The sequence below is a fragment of the Hemiscyllium ocellatum genome, chromosome 42 (assembly GCF_020745735.1).
Source record: "Hemiscyllium ocellatum isolate sHemOce1 chromosome 42, sHemOce1.pat.X.cur, whole genome shotgun sequence".
Taxonomy (NCBI): domain Eukaryota; kingdom Metazoa; phylum Chordata; class Chondrichthyes; order Orectolobiformes; family Hemiscylliidae; genus Hemiscyllium; species Hemiscyllium ocellatum.
Genome location: NC_083442.1, coordinates 35,903,338 through 35,926,658, shown reverse-complemented (window position 1 = coordinate 35,926,658; position 23,321 = coordinate 35,903,338). Strand labels below are relative to the sequence as shown.

Here is a 23,321-nt window from a genome sequence, read left to right as displayed (position 1 = left end):
ACGAGGTCAATTCCTGAAATGGCGGGATTACCTTACGCTGAAAGACTGGAGCGACTGGGCTTGTATACCCTTGAGTTTAGAAGACTGAGAGGGGATCTGATTGAGACACATAAGATTATGAAAGGATTGGACACTCTGGCAGCAGGAAACATGTTTCCGCTGATGGGTGAGTGCCGAACCAGAGGACACAGCTTAAAAATACGGGGTAGGCCATTTAGGGCAGAGATGAGGAGAAACGTCTTCACCCAGAGAGTGGTGGCTGTGTGGAATGCTCTGCCCCAGAGGGCAGTGGATGCCTCGTCCCTGGATTCATTTAAAAAAAGAGTTGAATAGAGCTCTCAAGGATAGTGGAATCAAGGGTTATGGAGATAAGGCAGGAACAGGATACTGATGAAGGATGATCAGCCATGATCATATTGAATGGTGGTGCAGGCTCGAAGGGCAGAATGGCCTACTCCTGCACCTATTGTCTATTGTTATCGTGGAGAGTGAAATAATTCCATCTACCCTTTACAATGAAGTAGGTGGGGGCTGTCTCCTTTCATAAAATGCAGGTATCCTTTTGGATTATTAATCCAGTATTCCAATTTGGTACTTCATTTCTATTTAGAAAATGGGACCTGAAGCAAAGATATGAACCTGAACCACTATAAATCACTCTGCAATGTTAGCCAACTGGAGAATGTTAATCAAGGGTTTACCTTATCTTGAGGGAGTGTGGTACAATTAGAGAGCTAGCATTTAGATGAGACATTAGACTCAAGTCTTCCTTTGCCTGTTGATTACTTGAGAGTTGGTAGAGTTTGTTCCAGTTCCAATTCCAATGTCTGTCTCAAAACAGCATCATTAAAATAGAAAATTATTACATATGTTTTCTTCATTAAAACAGTGACTGTGCTGAAACAGCCACGAAAGAGCTTTGGATTTGATTTCACATTCTGAAATACTCTGGCATGAACCTAACTTGATTACCTAATTACGATGATTGTACGGGTATGAAGGGTTCCAGTCCAAATTAATAACCGAAAGTTGAAAGTTCAATTAATTGTAACTTTTTAAACGATCAGATAATGTCAAGCCCTTGTGACGGTCCAGGACGGTGTGATGGGTGAGGGATAATGTTGTACTAAATTTAATCCTAAAACTAAATGTTGTCTTTGATGGTCCTGTCCAGGTTTTTGCTGCAGCGCGTCTAGTCCTTCCTATTCCCGAACTGCCAATCCTTTATTTTACCGTAGACTCCAGTCCGGGTTTTGGCGGCCGGCGATCCCGCTCCGTTGCCCCGGATACTCCAGTCCGGGTTTTGGCGGCCGGCGATCCCGCTCCGTTGCCCCGGATACTCCAGTCCGGGTTTTGGCGGCCGGCGATCCCGCTCCGTTGCCCCGGATACTCCAGTCCGGGTTTAGCTGCCGACCTCTTCCATGCTGGGTATTGTCCGTCGGTCCCGGCCGATCTCCGCTCCCGATCCCGGTCCCGGTCCCGATCCGCGCTCTCGGCGCTTCCCTCTGGGCTGGGCTGGAGCTGGGTCTAGGGCTGGGGCTCGGCCCGCGGGCCCCGTGAGGCCGCGAGGATGGCGGAGCCCCGACTGCGGCTGGTGCTGGCGCTGGCGGCACTGAGCACGGCCACCGGCACAGGTACGGGAATACCGGGATAGGGGGGGAATACCGGGATATGGGGGGAATACCGGGATATGGGGGGAATACCGGGATAGAGGGGGGAATACCGGGATAGAGGGGAATACCGGGATAGGGGGGAATACCGGGATAGGGGGGAATACCGGGATAGGGGGGGAATACCGGGATAGGGGGGGAATACCGGCACAGGTACGGGAATACTGGGATAGGGGGGGAATACCGGGATAGGGGGGGAATACCGGGATATGGGGGGAATACCGGGATATAGGGGGAATACCGGGATAGAGGGGGGAATACCGGGATAGAGGGGGAATACCGGGATATGGGGGGGAATACCGGGATAGGGAGGAATACCGGGATAGAGGAGGGGAATACCGGCACAGGTAGGGGAATACCGGGATAGGGATGGGGGAATACCGGGATAGGGATAGGGGGAATACCGGGATAGAGGGGGGGAATACCGGGATAGAGGGGGGAATACCAGCACAGGTAGGGGAATACCGGGATAGGGGGAATACCGGGATGGGGGGAATACCGGGATAGGGCGAATACCGGGATGGCGGGGGGAATACCGGGATGGGGGGGAATACCGGGATAGGGAGGGAATACCGGGATATAGGAGGGAATACTGGGATATAGGGGGGAATACCGGGATATGGGGGGGGAATACCGGGATAGGGGGGGAATACCGGGATAGGGGGGGAATACCGGCACAGGTAGGGGAATACCGGGATAGGGAGGAATACCGGGATAGAGGAGGGGAATACCGGCATAGGGATAGGGATAGGGGGAATACCGGGATAGAGGGGGGGAATACCGGGATAGAGGGGGGAATACCGGGATAGGGATGGGGGGAATACCGGGATAGGGGGAATACCGGGATAGGGGGGAATACCAGCACAGGTAGGGGAATACCAGCACAGGTGGGGGAATACCGGGATGGGGGGGAATACCGGGATAGGGAGGGAATACTGGGATATAGGTGGGAATACCGGGATAGAGGGGAATATCGGGATAGGGGGGAATACCGGGGTAGGGATAGCGGGAATACCGGGATAGGGGGGGAATACCGGGATAGGGATAGGGGAGGGAATACCGGGATGGGGGGGGAATACCGGGATATGGGGGAATACTGGGATAGGGGAGGGAATACAGGGACGGGGGGAATACCGGGATATGGAGGGGGAATACCGGGATATGGGGGGGAATACTGGGATATAGGGGAGGGAATACCGGGATGGGGGGCAATGCCAGGATATAGGGAATACCGGGATGGGGGGAATACCGGGATAGGGATAGGGGAGGGAATACCGGGATAGGGGGAATACTGGGATAGGGGAGGGAATACCGGGATATAGGGGGGAATACTGGGATATGGGGGGGGGAATACCGGGATGTATGGGGGAATACCGGGATGGGGGGAATACAGGGATGCGGGGGGGGGAATACCGGGATAGGGGAGCGAATACTGGGATATAGGGAGGGGAATACCGGGATATAGGATTGGGAATATCGGGATAGGAGGGGGAATACCGGGATGGGGGAAATACCGGGATGGGGGGAAGACTGGGATATAGGGGAAGAATACCGGGATATGGGGGAATACCGAGATATGGGGGGAATACCAGGATATGAGGGGGAATAGCGGGATGGAGGGGGGAATGCCGGGATATGGGGGGAATGCCGGGACAGGGATGGGGGATTACCGGGACATGGGGGTAAATACCGGGATATAGGGGAGGGAATACCAGTATATGGGGGGACTACCGGGATATGGGGGGGAAATACCGGGATAGTGGGGGAATACTGGGATTGGGGAATACCGGGATGGGGGAATACGGGGATATAGGAGGGGGGAATACTGGGATTGGGGGAATACCGGGATATAGGTGGGGGAATACTGGGATATAGGGGAGGGAATACGGGGATATGGGGGGAGTGAATACAGTGATGTAGGAGGGAATACCGGGATATAGGGGGGAATACTGGGATATGTGGGGGAAATACCGGGATGAATGGAGTGGAATACGGAGATGGGGGCATACCGGGATAGGGGGAGACCAGGATATAGGAGGGGGATAGGGGGAATACGGGGATATGGGGGGAATACTGGGATATGGGGGGGGGAATACTGGGATATAGGGGGGAATACCAGGATGGGGGGAATACGGGGATATGGGGGGAATACTGGGATATGGGGGGGGGAATACCGGGATATAGGGGGGAATACCAGGATGGGGGGAATACAGGGATATGGGGGGGAAATACCGGGATGGGGGGAATACCGGGATATAGGGGGGTAATACCGAGATATAGGGGAGGAATGCCAGGATATGGGGGAATACCGAGATATAGGGGGGAATACCAGGATATGAGGAGGAATAGCGGGATGGGGGGGAATGCTGGGATATGGGAGAATACCGGGATGGGGGGAATACCGGGATATGGGGGAATACTGGGATAGGGGAGGGAATACAGGGACGGGGGGGGAATACCGGGATATGGAGGGGGAATACCGGGATATGGGGGGGAATACCGGGATATAGGGGGGGGAATACCGGGATATAGGGGAGGGAATACCGGGATGGGGGGGCAATGCCGGGATATAGGGGGGAATACCGGGATGGGGGGAATACCGGGATGGGGGTATACCGGGATAGGGATAGGGGGAATACTGGGATAGGGGAGGGAATACCGGGATGGGGGGAATACCGGGATATAGAGGGGAATACCGGGATATGGGGGGGGAATACCGGGATATGGGGGGGGAATACCGGGATATAGGGGGGAATACCGGGATGGGGGGAATTCAGGGATGCGGGGGGGAATACCGGGATATGGGGAATATCGGGATAGGGGAGCGAATACTGGGATATAGGGAGGGGAATACCGGGATATAGGAGGGGGAATACCGGGATATAGGATTGGGAATATCGGGATAGGAGGGGGAATACCGGGATAGGGGGAATACCGGGATATGGGGGGGAAATACCGGGATATAGGGGGGGTAATACCGAGATATAGGGGAGGAATACCGGGATATGGGGGAATACCGAGATATAGGGGGGAATACCAGGATATGAGGGGGAATAGCGGGATGGGGGGGGAATGCCGGGATAGGGATGGGGGAATACCAGGACAGGGATGGGGGATTACCGGGACATGGGGGGGGAAATACCGGGATATAGGGGAGGGAATACCAGTATATGGGGGGAATACCGGGATATGGGGGGGAAATACCGGGATAGTGGGGGAATACTGGGATAGGGGAATACCGGGATGGGGGAATACGGGGATATAGGAGGGGGGAATACTGGGATATATGAGGGGGGAATACCGGGATTGGGGGAATACCGGGATATAGGTGGGGGAATACTGGGATATAGGGGAGGGAATACGGGGATATGGGGGGAGTGAATACAGTGATGTAGGAGGGAATACCAGGATATAGGGGGGAATACCGGGATATGTGGGGGAAATACCGGGATGAATGGAGTGGAATACGGAGATGGGGGAATACCGGGATAGGGAGGGACCAGTATATAGGAGGGGGAATACCGGGATAGGTAGAGGGAATACCGGGATTGGGGGATACCGGGCTATAGGGGGGAATACTGGGATAGGTAGAGAGAATACTGGAATAGGAGTGGAATACTGGGATGGGGGGAATACCGGGATAGGTAGAGGGAATACCGGGATAGGGGAGGGGGAATACCGGGGTAGGGGGGAATACCGGGATGGGAGTGGGAAGACCGGAATAGGGGAGGGGGAATACCGGGATATAGGTGGGGGAATACTGGGATATAGGGGAGGGAATACGGGGATATGGGGGGAGTGAATACCGGGATGTGGGGGGAATACCAGGATGTAGGAGGGAATACCGTGATGTAGGAGGGTATACCGGGGTATAGGGGGAATACCGGGATATGGGGGGGAAATACTGGGATGAATGGGGGGAATACGGAGATGGGGTAATACTGGGATAGGGGAGACCAGGATTTAGGAGGGGGGAATACCGGGATAAGTAGAGGGAATACCGGGATGGGGGATACCGGGATATGGGGGGAATACTGGGATAGGTAGAGGGAATACTGGAATAGGGGTGGAATACCGGGGTAGGGGGGAATATCAGGATGGGAGTGGGAAGACCAGGATGGGGGGGGAATACCGGGGTAGGAGTGGGGGAATTCTGGGATGGGGGAGAATACCGGGGTAAGGGGGAATACTGGGATAGGGGAGGGTGGAATACAGGGATGGGGGGAATACCGGGATAGGAGAGGGGGAATACCACGGTAAAGGGGAATACCGGGATAGGGGAGGGGGAATACCGGGATGGGGGGAAATACCGGGATCGGGGGAATACCAGGATAGGGAGAGGGAATACCGGGATGGGGGGGGATACCGGGATATAGGGGCGGAATACCAGGATAGAGAGGGGGGAATACCGGGATGGGGGTAATACCGGAATAGGTAGAGGGAATACCAGGGTAAGGGGGAATACCAGGATTGGGGAGGGGGAATACCGTGGTGAGGGGGAATACCGTGGTGAGGGGGAATATCAGGATAGGGGGAATACCAGGTTGGGGGAATATCGGGATGGGGGGAATTCTGGGATCGAGGGGTAATACCCAGATAGGGGAATACGAGAACAAGGGGGGGGGGATTACCGCGATAGTGGAATCCTAGGATGGGGGGGAAATACCAGGGTAGGGGGGGAATACCGGGACAGGGAAATACCGGGATGGGTTGGGGGAATACCTGGGGGAATACCGTGGTAAGGGGGAATACCGGGATAGGGGAGGGGGAATACCAGGAGTGGGGAATACTGGGATGGGGGGAATACCGGGATAGGTAGAGGGAATACCGGGATGGGGGGAATACCGGGATGGGGGGATACCAGGATTTAGGGGCGGAATACCAGGATAGGGAGGCGGGAATACTGGGATAGGGAGGCGGGAATACCGCGATGGGGGGTTAACGGGATAGGGGGGAATACTGGGATAGGTAGAGGGAATACCGGGGTAAGGGGGAATACCGGGATAGGGGAGGAGGAATACTGGGGTGAGGGAGAATACCGGGATGGTGGGAGGGGAATACCGCGTTGGGGGAATACCGGGATATAGGGTGGGAATACCGGAATATGGAGGAGGGCAATACCGGGATAGGGGTGGAATACTGGTATATAGGGGGGAATACCGGGATAGAGAGGGGGGAATACCGGGATTGGGAGGGATTACTGGGAAAGGGAGGGGGGATACCGGGATGGGGGGAATACTGGGATGGGGGTGGGGAATACCGGGGTACCGTGGTGAGGGGGAATACCGGGTTGGGGTGGGGAAATACCAGGTTGGGGGAATATCGGGATGGGGGGAATTCCGGGATCGAGGAGTAATACCAAGATAGGGGAATACCAGAACGGGGGGGGGGGGGGGGGGGAGGATTACCGCGATAGTGGAATCCCAGGATGGGGGGGGTAAATACCAGGGTAGGGGGGGAATACCGGGACAGGGAAATACCGGGATGGGTTGGGGGAACACCAGGATGGGGGGGACATACCGGGATATGGGGGATACCAGGATAGTGGGGAATACCGGGATATAGGGTGAATACCGGGATGGGGGGAATACTGGGATAGGGGAATACCGGGATACGGGTGGAAAACTGGGATAGGGGAATACCGGGATATGGGTGGGGGAATACTGGAAGGGGGGAATACAGTGATGGATGGGCGGGCAATACCGGGATAGGTGGGAATACTGGGATAAGGGAGGGAATACTGGGATGGGGGGAGAATACCGGGATATGGTAAGGGGAATACCGGGATCGGGCAGGAATACCGGAATGGGGGAATACTGGGATAGGGGAGAGGGAAGACGGGGATGGGGGAATACCGGGATGGGGAGAGGGAATACAGGATGGGGGGAATACTGGGATAGGAGAGGGGGGAATGCTGGGGTGGGGGTGGGAATACTGGGATAGAGGAGGGGGAACACTGGGGTAAGTGGGAATACCGGGATGGGGGGAATACTGGGATGTGGGTGAATACTGGGATAGGGGAGGGGGAATACTGGGGTAAGGGGGAATACCGGGATTGGGGGGGAGAATACCAGGGATAGGGGGAATAGCGGGATAGGGGAATACCAGAATGGGGGGGAATACCGGGATAGGCTTGAATTCCGGGATGGGGGGGAATACCTGGATAGGGTGGGGAATACCGGGGTAGGGGGGAATACTGGGATGGGGCAGGGGAATTCCAGGATATGGGGACTACCGGGATTGAGGGGGAGAATACTAGGGTAAGGGGGAATACCGGAATGGGGGGGGAATACGGGGATTTGGGAGAATACCGGGATAGGGGAGGGGGAGTACCGGGATAGGGAGGAATACTGGGATAGGGGAGGGGGAATACTGGGATTGGGGAATACCGGGATGGGGGGTTAAATACCGGGATAGGGGGAATAGTGGGATAGGAGAGGGGAGAATAACAGGATAGGAGGGGGGGAATACCAGGGTAGGGGGAATACTGGTATAGGGGAGGGGGGAATAGTGGGATAAGGATGGGGAGAATACCGGGATGGGTGGGGAGAATACTGGGGATAGGGGGAATACCGGGATAGGGGAGGGGGGCATGCCGGGATAGGGGGAATACCAGGATAAGGGAGGGGAGAATACCGGGATGGGGGGGGAAATACCGGGATGTTGGGGGGTGGAAATACCAGGATGGGGGGAAATACCGGGATAGGGGGGAGAATACCGGAGTAGGGGGGAACACCGGGATAGGGGAGGGGGAATACCGGGATAGGTAAGGGGGAATACCGGGATGGGGGAATACCGGGATGGGTGGGAGAATACCACGGTAGGGGGGAATACCGGGATAGGGGAGGGGGGAATACCGGGATAGGTAATGGGGACTACCGGGATGGGGGGAGGGAATACTGGGATAGGTGGAATACTGGGATAGGAGAAGGGAGAATACCGGGATGGGGGGGAACACTGGGATAAGGGGAATACCGGGATGGGGAGAGGGGAATACCGGGATAGGGGAGGGGAGAATACCAGGATTGGGGGGGGAATACCGGGATAGGGCAGGGGGATCACTGGGGTAAGGGGGAATACCGGGATAGGGGAGGGGAATACCAGGATGGGGGGAATACTGGGATAGGAGAGGGGGAATGCTGGGGTGGGGGTGGGAATACCGGGATAGAGGAGGGGGGTAAGGGGGAATACCAGTTTAGGGGAGGGGGAATACTGGGATGGGGAGAATACTGGGGATAGGGAGAATACCGGGATAGGGGAGGGGGAATACCTGGATAGGGTGGGGGATACCGGGTTGGGGGCAATACTGGGATAGGGGCGGGGTAATTCCGGGATATGGGGACTACCGGGATGGGGGAGGTGAATACCGGGGTAAGGGGGAATACCGGAATGGAGGGGAATACTGGGATAGGGGAGGGGGGAATACGGGGATGGGGGGGGAATACCTGGATTTGAGGGAATACCGTGATAGGGGAGGGGGAATACTGGAGTAAAGGGGGAAATACCGGGATGGGGGGAATACCAGGGTAGGGGAGAGGAATACCGGGAGAGTGGAATACCGGCATGGGGAAGGAATCCCGGGATACGGGGGGGCAGTACCAGCATGGGGGTGAATACCGGGATATTGGGGGGGGATTACTGGGATGGGCGGTGATATTGGGATAGGGGAGGGGTAACTGGGATAGTGGAATACTGGGATGGGGGAATACCGGGATACGGGGGGAATACTGGTATGGGTGAATACAGCGAAGGGGGAGGTGGGAATACCGCGATGGGGGAGGGAATACCGCGATGGGGGGGGGTTCACTGGGATAGGGGGGAGTACGGGATGTGGGAATGAATACTGGGATAGGGGGAATACCACGATGGGGTGAATACTGGGATGGGGCGGGTATACCGGGATGGGGAGGGAATACCAGTATAGGGCGAATACTGTTTCCTATCATCCAACCAACTTTTAATCCAAGTTAGTACTTTCCCCCGAATACCATGTGCCCTAATTTTGCTCACTAATCTCCTATGTGAGACTTCATCAAAAGCTTTCTGAAAGTCCAGGTACACTACATCTACTGGATCTCCCTCGTCCATCTTCAAAAAAATTCAGGAAGATTAGTCAAGCATGATTTCCCCTTCATAAATCCATGCTGACTCTGACCTCACGTGTTACTACTATCCAGATGTGTCATTAATTCATCCTTTATAATATACTCCAGCATCTTTCCCACCACTGAGATCAGACTGACTGGTCTATAATTTTCTGCTTTCTCTCTCCCTCCTTTCTTAAAAAGTGGTATAACATTAGCCATCCGCCAATCCACAAGAACTGATCCTGAATATATCGAACTCTGGAAAATAATCACCAACGCATCCACGATTTCTTGAGCCACCACTTTCAGTACCCTGGGATGTAGACCATCAGGCCCTGGTGACTTATCAATCTTCAGACCTAACAATCTCTCCAACTCCAGTTCCTGGTAAATATAAATTCCCTAAAGTTCAGGTCCTTCAGTCCCTGTTATCTCAGGGAGATTGCTTGTGTCTTCCCCAGTGAACACAGATCTGAAGTACCAATTCACACACGGGGTGTGGGGAATACTGGGACAGGAACACCTGGATGGGGGGAGGGAATACCGGATAGGGGGAGGGAATACTGGGATGGGGGAAGTACTGGGATGGGGGAGGGAATAGTGTGATGAGGGAATACCAGGACAGGGGGATTACTAGGATAGGAGGAGGGAATACTGGGATGGAGGAGGGAATACTGGGACGGGAATACTGGGTTAGGGGGAGGGAATACTCGGACAGATGGGAATACTGGGACGGGGGAGGGAATACTGGGGCAGATGGGAATGCCGGGATAGGGGGGAATACCGGGATAGGGGGAGCAAATACTGGGACGGGGGGAATACCGGAATGGGGGTATACTGAGACAGGGGGGAATACCGGGATGGGGGCGGGAATACTGGGATGGGAGAATACTGGGATAGGGGGAGGGAATACTGGGACAGGAACATCGGGATGGGGGAGGGGATTCTGGGACAGGAGAATACCGGGATGGGGGAGGGAATACTGGGACTGGGGCCATACTAGGATGGGGGAGGGAATACTGGGACGGGAATTCCGCGATGGGGGAAGGAATACCAGGACAGATGGGAATACAGGGATGGGGAGGCGGGAATACTGGGACGGGGGGAAAACTCGGACGGGGGAGGGAATACTGGGATGGGGGAATACCGGGATAGGGGAGGGAATACTGGGACATGGAGGAATACCGAGAAGGGGTGGGAATACCAGGATAAGGGGAGGAAATACTGGGACGAGGAGGAATACCGGAATAGGGGGAGGGAATACCAGGATGGAGGAGGGAATATTGGGACAGGGGAAATACCAGGATAGGTGGAGGGAATACCGGGATAGGCGGAGGGGATACTGGGACGGGTGAATACTGGGATTGGGGGAGGGAATACTGGGATAGGGGGAGGGATTACTGGGATGGGGGAATACCAGGACAGGATGGAATACCGGGATATGGGGAGGGACTACCGGGATAGGAAGGGGGAATACTGGGATAAGGGGGAGGGAATACCTGGATCGTGGTAAGGAAAACTGGGACGGGAGGAATACCGCAATAGGGCAAGGAATACTGGGATGGGGGAGGGAAAACTGGGATAGATTAGAGGGAATACTGGGATTTGGTGGGGGGATACCGGGACAGAGGAAATACCGGGATAAGGGCTGGGAATACTGGGACGGGGGAAAAACCCGGGACAGGGAAGGGAATACTGGGATGGGGGAATACCAGGTTTTGGGAGGGGGGGGAATACACGGACGGAGGAGCGGAAAACCGGGATGGGGAAGGGAATTCCGGGACAGGGTGATTACCGGGATGGGGGAGGGAATACTTGGACAGGAGGGAATACCGGGATAGGAAGATGGGAATATTGGGACGGGGGGAATACCAGGATGGGGGAGGGAATACTGTGACAAACGGTGAATACCGGAATAGGGGAGGGAATACTGGGGCCGTGGGGAATATCGGGATGGGGAGGGAATACTGGGACGGGGGAATACCGGGATAGAGGGAGGGAATACTGGGACCGGGGAATACAGGGAAACGGGGCAATACCGGCATAGGGGGCGGGAATACCGGGACCGTGGGGAATACCGGGATACGAGGAGGGAATATCGGGATGGGGGGAATACTGGGAATGCGGGAGGGAGGGAATAGTGGGATATGGGCGGAATGCTGGGATAGAGAGTTGGAGGGAGTGCCGAGGATAGGAGGGAGAACCGGGAAAAAGGGGTAGGAGGGGGGGAATACCTGGATAGGAGAATACTGGGATATGGAGGGAATACTGGGATAGGAGGAAGGGAGGGAATACTGCGATAGGGAGAGGGTATACTGGGCTGGCCGAGAGAGGGGGGAATACCGGAATAGGGAGGAAGGGAGAGTGTACTGGGATAGGGGAAGGGAATACTGGGATGGGGGTGGGAGGGAATACCGGGGTAGGAGGGAGTGAAGACTGGGATAGGAGGGAGGGAGGTGGGAAAACCGGGATAAGGAGGGAATACTGGGATGGGGACGGGAGGATGTACTGGGATAGGGGGAGGAAGATGGGAGTACCGGGATATGAGGGAGGGAGGGAATACCAGGATAGGAGGGTGGGAGGGGGGAATACTGGGATAGGAGGAAGGGAGGAAATACCAGGATGGGGGAGCGAGGGTGGAATAAAGGGGGGGAGGGAATACCAGGATATGGAGGAAGAAAGTGAGTACTGGGCTGGGGGGAATACTAAGATAATGGGGAGGGGGTAATAGCGGGTGTGGAGGGAACACTGGGATAGTGAGGAGGGAGGGAATACCGGAGTCAGGAGGGAACATCAGGATAGTACGGAGGGGGGAATACCAGGATAGTGGGGAAGGAATACTGGGATAGTAGGGAAGGGATGTCGGGATAGTGGGGAGGGAGGGAATACCGAGGTAGGGATGGAATACTGGGATAGTGAGGAGAGTGGGGGAGGGAATACCTGGATAGTGGGGAGGGAATATCGGGATAGTTGGAAGGAGGGAATACCAGGATAATGGGGAGGGGGGAATACCGGGATATGGAGGGAATACTGGCATAGTGAGGAGACTGGGGAGGGAATACAGGAGAGTAAGTTGAATACCGGGATAGTGGGGGAGGGAATGCCAGGATAGTGGGGAGAATACCAGGATAGTCTGCAGGGAATAAAGGGATGGTTGGGGGAATACCAGTATAGTGTGGAGTGGAATATGGGATAGTGGAATGAAATAGGATAGATGTGGGGTGTATATTGGGTTAGAGGGGAGGGAATGCTGGGATAGGAGGGGGGAGAATACTGGGATAAGGAGGAGGGAACCAGAATAGTGGGGAGGCATACTGGGATAGTGAGGGAATATTGGGATCGTGGGGAGGAAATACTGAGATGGGAATGGGGAATACCGGGATAGTGGAGCAGTGAATACCAGGATAGGAGGGAGGGAATACCTGGATAGTAGGGAAATACTGGGATAGGGAGGGAAGATGGAATGGAAGGCAGAGTACAGGGAGAGTAGGGGAGGTAGTACTGGGATAGTGGGGTAAATACCAGGAGATGAGCGAGGGGATACCGTAATAGTGGGGGAACTACTGGGATAGTGGGGGAAATACCAGGAGAGGTGGGAGAGAATACCAAGATAGTGGGAGAAGTGCTGGGAGAGGAGTGAAGGAATACCGGGGTAATGGGGGAATACTGGTATAATGGGGAGGATATTGGGAGAGTGGGGGAATTACCGGGAGGGAGGGAATAATGGGAGAGTAGGAGGGAAAATTGGAATAGTATGGGGAATATTGAGATAGTGGGGAGAACACCATGAGAGGAGGGAGGGATACTGGTGTAATGGGGACAATACCGGGAGAGGAGGGAGGGAATACCGGGATAGTGGGGGAATGTGGGGAGAGGAGGGAGAGAATGGTGTGATAGTGGGGTATACCAGGAGAGGAGGGAGGGATTACTAGGAAAGTGGGGGAATTCTGAGAGAGGAGGGAGGGAAAGGTGTGATGGTGGTGGTGGTGGGGGGGGTATATATCAGGAGAGGAGGGAGAGAGAGGAGGAAGGGAATACCGGGATAGTGGAGGAAATACCAGGAGAGGTGGGCGGGATTACCAGGGTAGTGGGGGAATACCGGGAGAGGAGGGAGGGAATACTGGGATAGTGGGGGGGGTGGGGGGGGAATACCATGAGTGGTGGGAGGGAATACGGGATAGTGTGGGGAATACTAGGAGAGGAGGAAGGGCATACCAGGATAGTGGGGGAATACCAGGAGAGGAGGGAGAGAATACCAGGATAGTCGGGGGAATATGGTGATAGTGGGTGAAATACCAGGAGAGGAGGGACAGATTACCAGGATAGTGGGGGGAATAGTGGGATAATGGGAGGAATATCAGGAGAGGAGGAGGGTATACCGGCAGAGGGCATAACGGGATAGTGGGGAATACCGGTAGAGGAGGGAGGGAATACTATGATAGTGAAGGGAATATCGGGAAAGGAGTGAGAGAATACTAAGATAATGGGGGGGAATACTGGGAGAGGAGAGAGGAAATACCGGGATAGTGGGGAATTGAGGGGGTGGGGGGAGCTGGTATTATGGCAATAATCGAGAGAGGAGCGGGATGTTGGGGAATACTGCAGCAATGGGGAACAACAGGAAAGGGGTAATACTGAAATAATGGATGAATAGCCAGGAGAAGAGGGGAATACCAGGATAATGGGGAATACTGGGAGTGGAGGAAGAGCACTGGGATACTGGAGGAATGATAATGGGTGGGGTAGGGGGAGAGGGGAGGTACCAGGAGAGTGGGGGAATACTGGGTGAGGTGGGAACACCAGGAGAGGGGGGAACACCGGGAGAATGGGAGTAACTCCGGTCGGGGGAGGTTGGGCGGGTGGGAATTACCAGGAGAAGGGGGTGATTGCCGGGATGATAGGAGAATACCAGGATAATAGGGAGAATACTGGAATAATGGGAAGAATAATGGGATAATGGTGAAGATCAGGATAATGAGGGGAACACTGGGAAAGAGGTGGAATTACTGAGAGAAGAAGGAGATTAGTGGGCAAAGGGGGGAGCTCTGGGAAAGTGGGGGGGGGGAACACCAGGAGAAGGAGGAAATCATGGGAATAATGGGAAAACAATGGGAGCAGGGTTATATTTCTGGGAGATGGGGGAATTCCAGGCTAATGGGGGAACACTGTGGGGAAAATACCAGGAGATGGAGTAGACCATCAGGATAATGGGAATACTGGAAGAGGTGTGAAGAATACCGGGAGAAGGGAGAATACTGGAATAATGGGCGGAACAGCTGGAGAGGTGGTGGAATAGTGGGATAACGGGGGAATACCAGGAGGGGTTGGAATACTGAAACTATGGGGAGAAATACTAGGAGAAAGGTGATCACTAGGAGAAGGGGAAAATTCCTGGCAGTATTTATCCTATCCATGCCCCTCATGATTTTATAAACCTCTGTAAGGTCAACTCTCAGCCTCCGATGCTGGAGGGAAAACAGCCCCAGCCTATTCAACCTCTCTCTATAGCTGAAATCCTCCAACCCTGGCAACATCCTTGTAAATCTTTTCTGAACCCTTCCAAGTTTCACAACATCTTTCTGATAGGAAGGAGACCAGAGTTGCACGCAATATTCCAACAGTGTCCTGTCCTGTATAGCCGCAACGTGACCTCCTAACTCGTGTACTCAATACTCTGACCAATAAAGGAAAGCATACCAAACATCATCTTCACTATCCTATCTCCCTGCGACTCCACTTTCAAGGAGCTATGAACCTGCACTCCAAGGTCTCTTTGTTCAGCAACACTCCCTAGCACCTTACCATTAAGTGTATAGATCCTGCTAAGATTTGCTTTCCAAAAATGCAGCATCTTGCACTTAGCTAAATTAGACTCCATCTGCCACTCCTCAGCCCATTGGCCCATCTGATCAAGATCCCGTTGTACTCTGAGGTAACCTTTTTTGTTTTCCACTACATTTTCAATTTTGGTGTCATCTGTAAATTTACTAACCATAACTCTCATACTCACATCTAAATCATGTATACAAATGACGAAAAGTATTGGACCCAGCACCGATCCTTGTGGCACACCACTGGTCACAGGCCTCCAGTCTGAAAAACAACCCTCCACTACCACCCTCTGTCTTCTACCTTTGAGCTAGTTCTCCATTCGAGTGGCTAGTTCTCCCTATATTCCATGAGATCTAGTCTTGCTAACCAGTTTCCCATGGGGAACCTTGTCGAACACCTTACTGCAGTCCGTACAGATCACATCCACTGCTCTGCCCATATCAATTCTCTTTGTAACTTCAAAAAACTCAATCAAATTTGTGAGACATGATTTCCACGCACAAAGCAATGTTGACTAACCCTAATCAGTCCTCTCCAAATACATGTACATCCTCCAACAACTTGTCCACCACTGATGTCAGGCTCACTGGGCTATAGTTCCTTGGCTTGTCCTTACCACCTTTCTTAAACAGTGGCACCACATTAGCCAATACTGGGGATACTGGGATAATGGGGGAATACTGGGGTGGGGAGGAATACCAGGAGATGGGAGAAATATTGGGATAATGAAGGAATACTGGGGTAGGGTTGGGAAAATGGGGGAACACCAGGATGGGAGGAAACATCGGGTTAATGGTAGTAAAGAGGGGAGGAAGGGGAAATAACAGGATAATGGGAAAACTGGGTGAAGAGGGAGGGATACTGGCATAATGGGGGAATGCCAGGTGGGTTGGGGGGGAATAGGCAGGGAGGAATTCAGGATAGCGAGGAAGATCAAGGTGGTAATATTAGGATGAGGGAAAATATTAGGATAATGGGGAATACTGGGTTGGGGGAACATCAGGGTAATGAGGGGTGAACAGGAGGGGGTAATATTGGAATGAAGGGAAATACCAGGATAATGGAGGAAATTGGGATGGGGTGGACATCAGGATAATGGGAGAAGATCAGGAGGGAGTATATTGGGATGAGGGAAAATACAAAGATAATGGGGAAGACTGGGATGGGGAAACAGTGGGATAATGGGGAATACTGGGAAGATGGGCAATAGTGGGATAATGAGGAATAATGGAGAGGGGGGAATACCAGAATAATGGGCAAACTGGGAGGGGAGGGTAATAGTGGAATAATGAGGGATATACTGTAAGTGGGGGGAGTTTTGTGAGAAGGGGCTAAACTGGGCTAATGGGGGAATACTGTAAGACGGAGTACATACTGAGGTAATAGAGGAATACCAGTATAATGGGGGCAATTCCAGCATAATGGGAATGTAGTGAGTGGGGGGTGGTGGTGGGGTGGGGGTGGGGGGGCGGAATACCAGGCTAGTGGGGTATAACTGGGAGAATGGGGAATACTGTGATATTGAATAGTATACTGGGAGAGGGGTGAATACCGGGATGGGGGACATTACTGGGTTAATGGAATACTGGGATATTGGGAGGGGGGGAATACTGGTATAATGGAATACCTGTGTAGTGGGAGAATAGTGAGAGAGACGGGAAATACTGGGAGAACTGAAGAATACCCAGATAATAGGGGAATATTGCGAGAGGGGGAATACTAAGATACCTGGACAGGGGAAATGGGGAAAACTGAGATAATGGCGATACCAGGAAAAGGGGAATACTGGGAGAGAGTGGAATAGTGGGAAAATGGAGAATACTGGAAAAAGTGGAGTGGGGGAGCACAGAGAAAAGGGATACTGAATTAATGAGGAATTGCCAGTGGGGAACCAGTGGAATAATGATATAATGGAGAAATAGAGGGAGAGGGGAAATAATTGTGGATTGATGGGTGTATACCAGGAAGGGAAAATATCAGGATAAGAAAGGAATACCAGAAGGTAGGATTGGGATAATGAAGGAATAGAAGGAGAAGGAGTGAGTAAGAGAGTATTAGGAGAGAAATGGGAATAATGGGAGAAAGATGGAATGCTAGGAGAATAAAAGAATACTGGATATTGAATGATGGAATTAAGAATTACTGGGAGGAGGGAAATACAGGGAATGACTGAATACTGGGAGGGAACAGGGAATACTAGGATAATGAATGAATATTGGGGAGAAATGGATGAGTACTGGGATGATGAGGGAATACTGGGAAATGAAATTCTGGAGTAATTTGAGAATACTGGGAATACCATGTCATGAGGAAATGCTGGGATAATAGTTATGGGAGAGAGAATGATCATCAACATTGAGATGAACTAACAGGAGAGCAAAAGAATAAAGCCATGAAGAAAAGAAACCAGGAGATGCAGGTAATACCAGCAGCATGAGGGAATACCACGAGGAGGACAATGCTAACTTTAATATCATGGAATTTTATAATGTGGAATACCAGGATGATGAGGGATACCAATGAGGGAGTACTTGTTGAGATTGTAATGGCAGAAAATAGCAGAAATGAAAGGAGTATCAGGAAAAGCAAATTATGGAATAGTGAGGGAATACTGTATAGGGAAGGGGCTGAGAATTCCAGCAGACTCCAGGATAAACTGAACACGGGGATTATGAAGGGGACTCAGAAATCCTGAGATAAGGAGAACAGACCAAGGGAATTAAGGAGAATGTATGTAATTTCTAGGTGGTGAAAGCTTGGGAGTACTGGGGTGGATGCAGGGAACAGGGTATAGAGGAATCATAAAAAGTGATAAATTGGGAACAGTGAGGACGGGAACAACATGAATATAGAGAGGAAATGTTCAGGAGAGAAACTGAGATTAAGAGTGACAAAATCAGAACCATCAAAAATCTGGATGGAGAAGAAGGGACTGGAAGAAGTGACAGTACTCAGCAATAACTGAGGAAGAGTTTGGAATGCCCACATAGTAATGAGTGGCAGTGACCTAACACCCAGAGGGAAATATTAGGGATAGAGAGGGATAAGGAGCTGCCTGTGAATACAACAGAAATGATTAAAAATAATGTCACGAGATGGGGAATTCTTGGAGAGCACAGTTGTGTTTGTTGGGAAAGTGAGGAAGAGAATCTGGAACATAGAGATGAACAGCATGGAAACAGACCCTTCGGTCCAACCTGTCCATGCCGACCAGATATCCCAACCCAATCTAGTCCCACCTGCCAGCACCTGGCCCATATCCCCCAAACCCTTCCTATTCATATACCCATCCAAATGCCTTTTAAATGTTGCAATTGTACCAGCCTTTACCACTTCCTCTGGCAGCTCATTTCATACCCATACCACCCGCTGAGTGAAAAAGTTGCCCCTTTGGTCTCTTTTATATCTTTCCCCCCTCACCCTAAACCTATGCCCTCTAGTTCTGGACTCCCCCATCCCAGAGAAAAGACTTTGTCTATTTATCCTATCCAGGCCCCTCATGATTTTATAAACCTCTATACGCTCGCCCTCGGCCTCCGACGCTCCAGGGAAAACAGTCCCAGCATGTTCAGCCTTTCCTTTTAGCTCAATCCTCCAATCCTTGCAACATCCTTGTAAATCTTTTCTGAACCCTCTCAAGTTTCATAACAACATTGCACGCAATATTCCAACAGCGGCCTAACCAATGTCCTGTACAGCTGCAACATGACCTCCCAACTCCTGTACTCAATACTCTGACCACTAAAGGAAAGCATTCCAAAGGCCTTCTTCACTCTCCTATCTCCCTATGACTTTCAAGGAGCTATGAACCTGCAGTCCAAGGTCTCTTTGTTCAGCAACACTCCCTAGCATCTTACCATAAGTGCTTAAGTCCTGCTAAGATTTGCTTTCCCAGAAAGGGAATTGCAGGGATGGAAGAACAAATGAGATTGGAAATATGGATGCGAACATAAGAGGGACAATTAGTAAGTTTGCAGATGACACCAAAATTGGAGGTGTAGTGGACAGCAAAGAGGGTTACCTCAGATTATAACAGGATCTTGATCAGATGGGCCTATGGGCTGAGAAGTGGCAGATGGAGTTTAATTTAGATAAATGCGAGGTGCGGCATTTTGGGAAAGCAAATCTTAGCAGCACTTATACACTTAATGGTAAGGTCCTAGGGAGTGTTGCTGAACAAAGAGACCTTGGAGTGTAGGTTCATAGCTCCTTGAAAGTCACAGGGAGATAGGAGAGTGAAGAAGGCGTTTGGTATGGTTTCCTTTATTGGTCAGAGTATTGAGTACAGGAGTTGGGAGGTCATGTTGCGGCTGTACAGGACATTGGTTAGGCCGCTGTTGGAATATTGCGTGCAATTCTGGTCTCCTTCCTATCGGATAGATGTTGTAAAACTTGAAAGGGTTCAGAAAAGATTTACAAGGATGTTGCCAGGGTTGGAGGATCAGAGCTACAGAGAGAGGCTGAATAGACTAGGGCTGTTTTAACTAGAGCGTCGGAGGCTGAGGGGTGACCTTATAGAGGTTTACAAAATTATGAGGGGCATGGATAGGATAAATAGACCAAGTCTTTTCCCTGGGGTCGGGGAGTCCAGAACTAGAGGGCATAGGTTTAGGGTGAGAGGGTAAAGATATAAAAAAGACCAAAGGGGCAACGTTTTCATGCAGAGGGTGGTACGTGTATGGAATGAGCTACCAGAGGAAATGGTGGAGGCTGGTACAATTGCAGCATTTAAGAGGCATTTGGATGGATATATGAATAGGAATGTTTTTGAGGGATATGGGCCGGGTGCTGGCAGGTGGGGCTAGATTGGGTTGGGATATCTGGTCAGCATGGACAGGTTGGACCGAAGGGTCTGTTTCCATGCTGTACATCTCTATTACTCTTTATCTTTGGAACTGGCAAAAATTGTGAATAGCTAGAAGTGAGAAAACTGAGAGAATGTGGTTGGGTCAACAATGCAAAGTGATGAGTCATGTCACTGTTTTGCCCCTGTCCTGAGTGTGTTTAGTGGGAGATAGTGCAGAGGCATCTTCACTCTATGTCTAACCCTGTGTTGTCCCTGTCCTGGAAGTGTTTTGATAAGGATGCTGTATAGGGAGCTTCACTCTATATCTAGCACTGTGCTGTCCTTGGCCTGGGAGTGTTTGATGGGATGTTGTAGAGAGACATGCTGTACATGTCTTGGGAATGTTTGAAGAGATGATTACAAATAACTGAAATGTATTTTGAGTTGTGGTTCTGGGTTACTGAGCCTTGTGTGATGATAGTTAACACATGTCATATGTTTGCTACTGATCTGTTAGAAACCAAGTACCTTGCGTTTCACTTTATTTTTTGTTCAATTTTCTCACTTCTGTCCTGAAAAAGCTGACTTCTGTAGGAATGAGTTCATGTACTGTGTCCAGTGGACCAGTTGTATGAGAGTCTGGTCAGTGAGTGCAACAAACAATTAGACTTGAGTGAGTTCCAATTGAGTCTAATATTTTTCTAACTGAATGTCTATACTGCCACAGAGTTGACTGGATAGTGATTGGGAGGGGCAGTCCTGAGGTCTGAAGATGCTTCATGATGTTATTGTATTTCTGCTATCACTCAAATTCAGCACTTGCCAAGAATCAGATTGAGTTTAGGCTGAGTGAGACTGCAAACTGTTACTGAGACTCACACAGATTCTTCATTGGTAAGGGGATCAAGGGTTATGGGTTAAGGCAAGAGAATGGGGTTGAGAAATATATCAGACATGATTGAATGGCAGAACAGACTTCTTGCGCCAAATGGCCTCATTCTGCTTCTATATCTTATTGTCTTATGGTCTTTAGAAGGGTCTGATGGAAAAATGAAATAATTTCAGGACAGACCCTGCATTATCACTGGATTTGAATCAGGTTTAGCTGGTGGAGGAATGGTGCTTTTAATTAATCTTCTTTTCACTTGAACTGTGAAATACACCTCAAATCACAATTGTTAGTCATGTCATTCCCAACACAGGTTGCATGCTTTTGATGTGCATAGCATGAGTATGGGGGCAGGAAGAGAGAGCCAGAGCTGTCATTGGCTGTGGTAGCAGTTTGCGTTGATAAAATTAGGAGTCTTACAATCTGAAAGAAAGTTGAATTAGGCATAAATTTTCCTAAAACGTTTTCTGAGCGATCATTGGATTCAGCATGAAACTGTGTTTAAAAAAAACCTAAGAACTGCAGATGCTGAAAGTCAAAACAAAAACAGAAATTGCTGGAAAAAACTCAGCAGGTCTGGCAGTATCTGTGAAGAGAAAGAAAGTTAATGTTTCAAATCCAGTGACCCTCTTGAGGATAGTGAAACTGTTTCTTGGTTTTATGGAAATAGTTTTACTAAAACCATTTGGTTGGGATCTTATCTTTTAGCTTTCAGCACAAATGATTGTTAGTGTTGTGGAAGTGTTGATGCTTTATCTGCTGTTGTTACTGGTCCAGTTACTGATTATATCTGGGCTGGGATGATTGTATAAATTTGCTGTTGCAGTGCCAGTTGCTGGTGTCAAAAAAACCTTGGTGGCACCTATAAACTGAGAGAGATGCCACTTTCTTTCACTTTCTGCATCTGAGCAGTGAACTTGATGCTGCTATTCTATAGACAATGGAATCACTTTCTAAGTACAACGTTTTATAATCCTTTTTACATAATTTCATCCCTCATTTTCCTGAAAATGCTCATGACAGATCCCGCCACTTTGTCTGGGTTCTTTTTGTTCGAGTGTTGATGCTTTAGACAAATCTGATCCTTTTCACAACCAGTGTGAATGTTGTATAACAGAAGTGACTGAGCATTGATTGGGAGTGAGACCGGAACCATGGAACTTGTTCCCCATCCTGTAAACCAACAACTCCTTTCCGTATTGGATTCAGGCTTGAAATGACTTGTTGCTGTTTAACTTCCATGACATGGCTCTCCCGGAAAACCATCGGTGCACTTGTGAGCTGGTGTATCAACTGAAATGATCATGCAGGTGTCACAGCGCAGCATCAGGGAGGGAGAGAATGGCAGAATTGTTTAAACAAAAGATTTGCGCAAGTGGAATCTATTTGCTGGGTATTGTTCCTATGAGTATAGGGAGGGTAAGCACACACACCTCCAATTGGACATATGCTGCAGCTGTTTCATTCAGAGGTGTTAATGCTTAGGCAGTAACATGATAGCTACCTGCCGCGATAATAAAGGATAGCTGGGGATGGGATATTAACAGGATTGCTGAGTGACACGGGCACTGATGAGTTTTAGGTCCTGTTACTGATTAAAAAATCTGCTTCATATTCCCACCTCTCAGGAACCCTGCCCAAAACATGTGTTTCAAATTAACTTATAAGAAACCTCCAAGCTTTCTTATTGGTCTAGTGAGTAAAGGATAGTCTGTTGTTGGATAAGTAAGGATATGCACCAGTTTTATTGAGAGATTGGTCTCAGCTTGGACAGCAATTGGGTGCTGTCTAGAGTTGCAGGGAGGTGAGGCTGGGGATGAATAAATGCTGATTCTGCCCCTGTCTGTGGGCTCCTGCCAGGATGTTTCCTTGAGGATTAGGAAGCTGTTCCTGATCAGCTGCAATCTCCAGAATAAACCAAAATATATTCTTGAATTTTTACAGAGCATTTTACATCCTCAGGATATTCCCAAGACCTTTATATCCAATGATGTACTTTTGAAATATAAACACCCCGGTAAGTAAAGAAATATGGCAGCTGGTATGTGCACAGCCAC

The 23,321-nt window shown here is 50.9% G+C and overlaps 1 protein-coding gene across 3 annotated transcripts in view; it reads left to right on the top strand.

The window, feature by feature from the left end:
* The first annotated feature begins 1,396 nt into the window (after nucleotides 1-1,396).
* The window catches only part of neo1a (neogenin 1a), a 206,149-nt gene continuing 184,224 nt past the window's right edge, over nucleotides 1,397-23,321 (top strand). For 2 of the 3 annotated variants that reach the window (XM_060853833.1, XM_060853832.1), the window contains exon 1: nucleotides 1,398-1,634. In XM_060853833.1, coding sequence (XP_060709816.1) covers nucleotides 1,571-1,634 — 64 coding nt within the window. In that variant the 5' untranslated portion in view covers nucleotides 1,398-1,570. Of the gene's footprint in view, nucleotides 1,635-23,321 lie in introns of all 3 variants that reach the window. The other variant, XM_060853834.1, reaches the window with a different exon arrangement.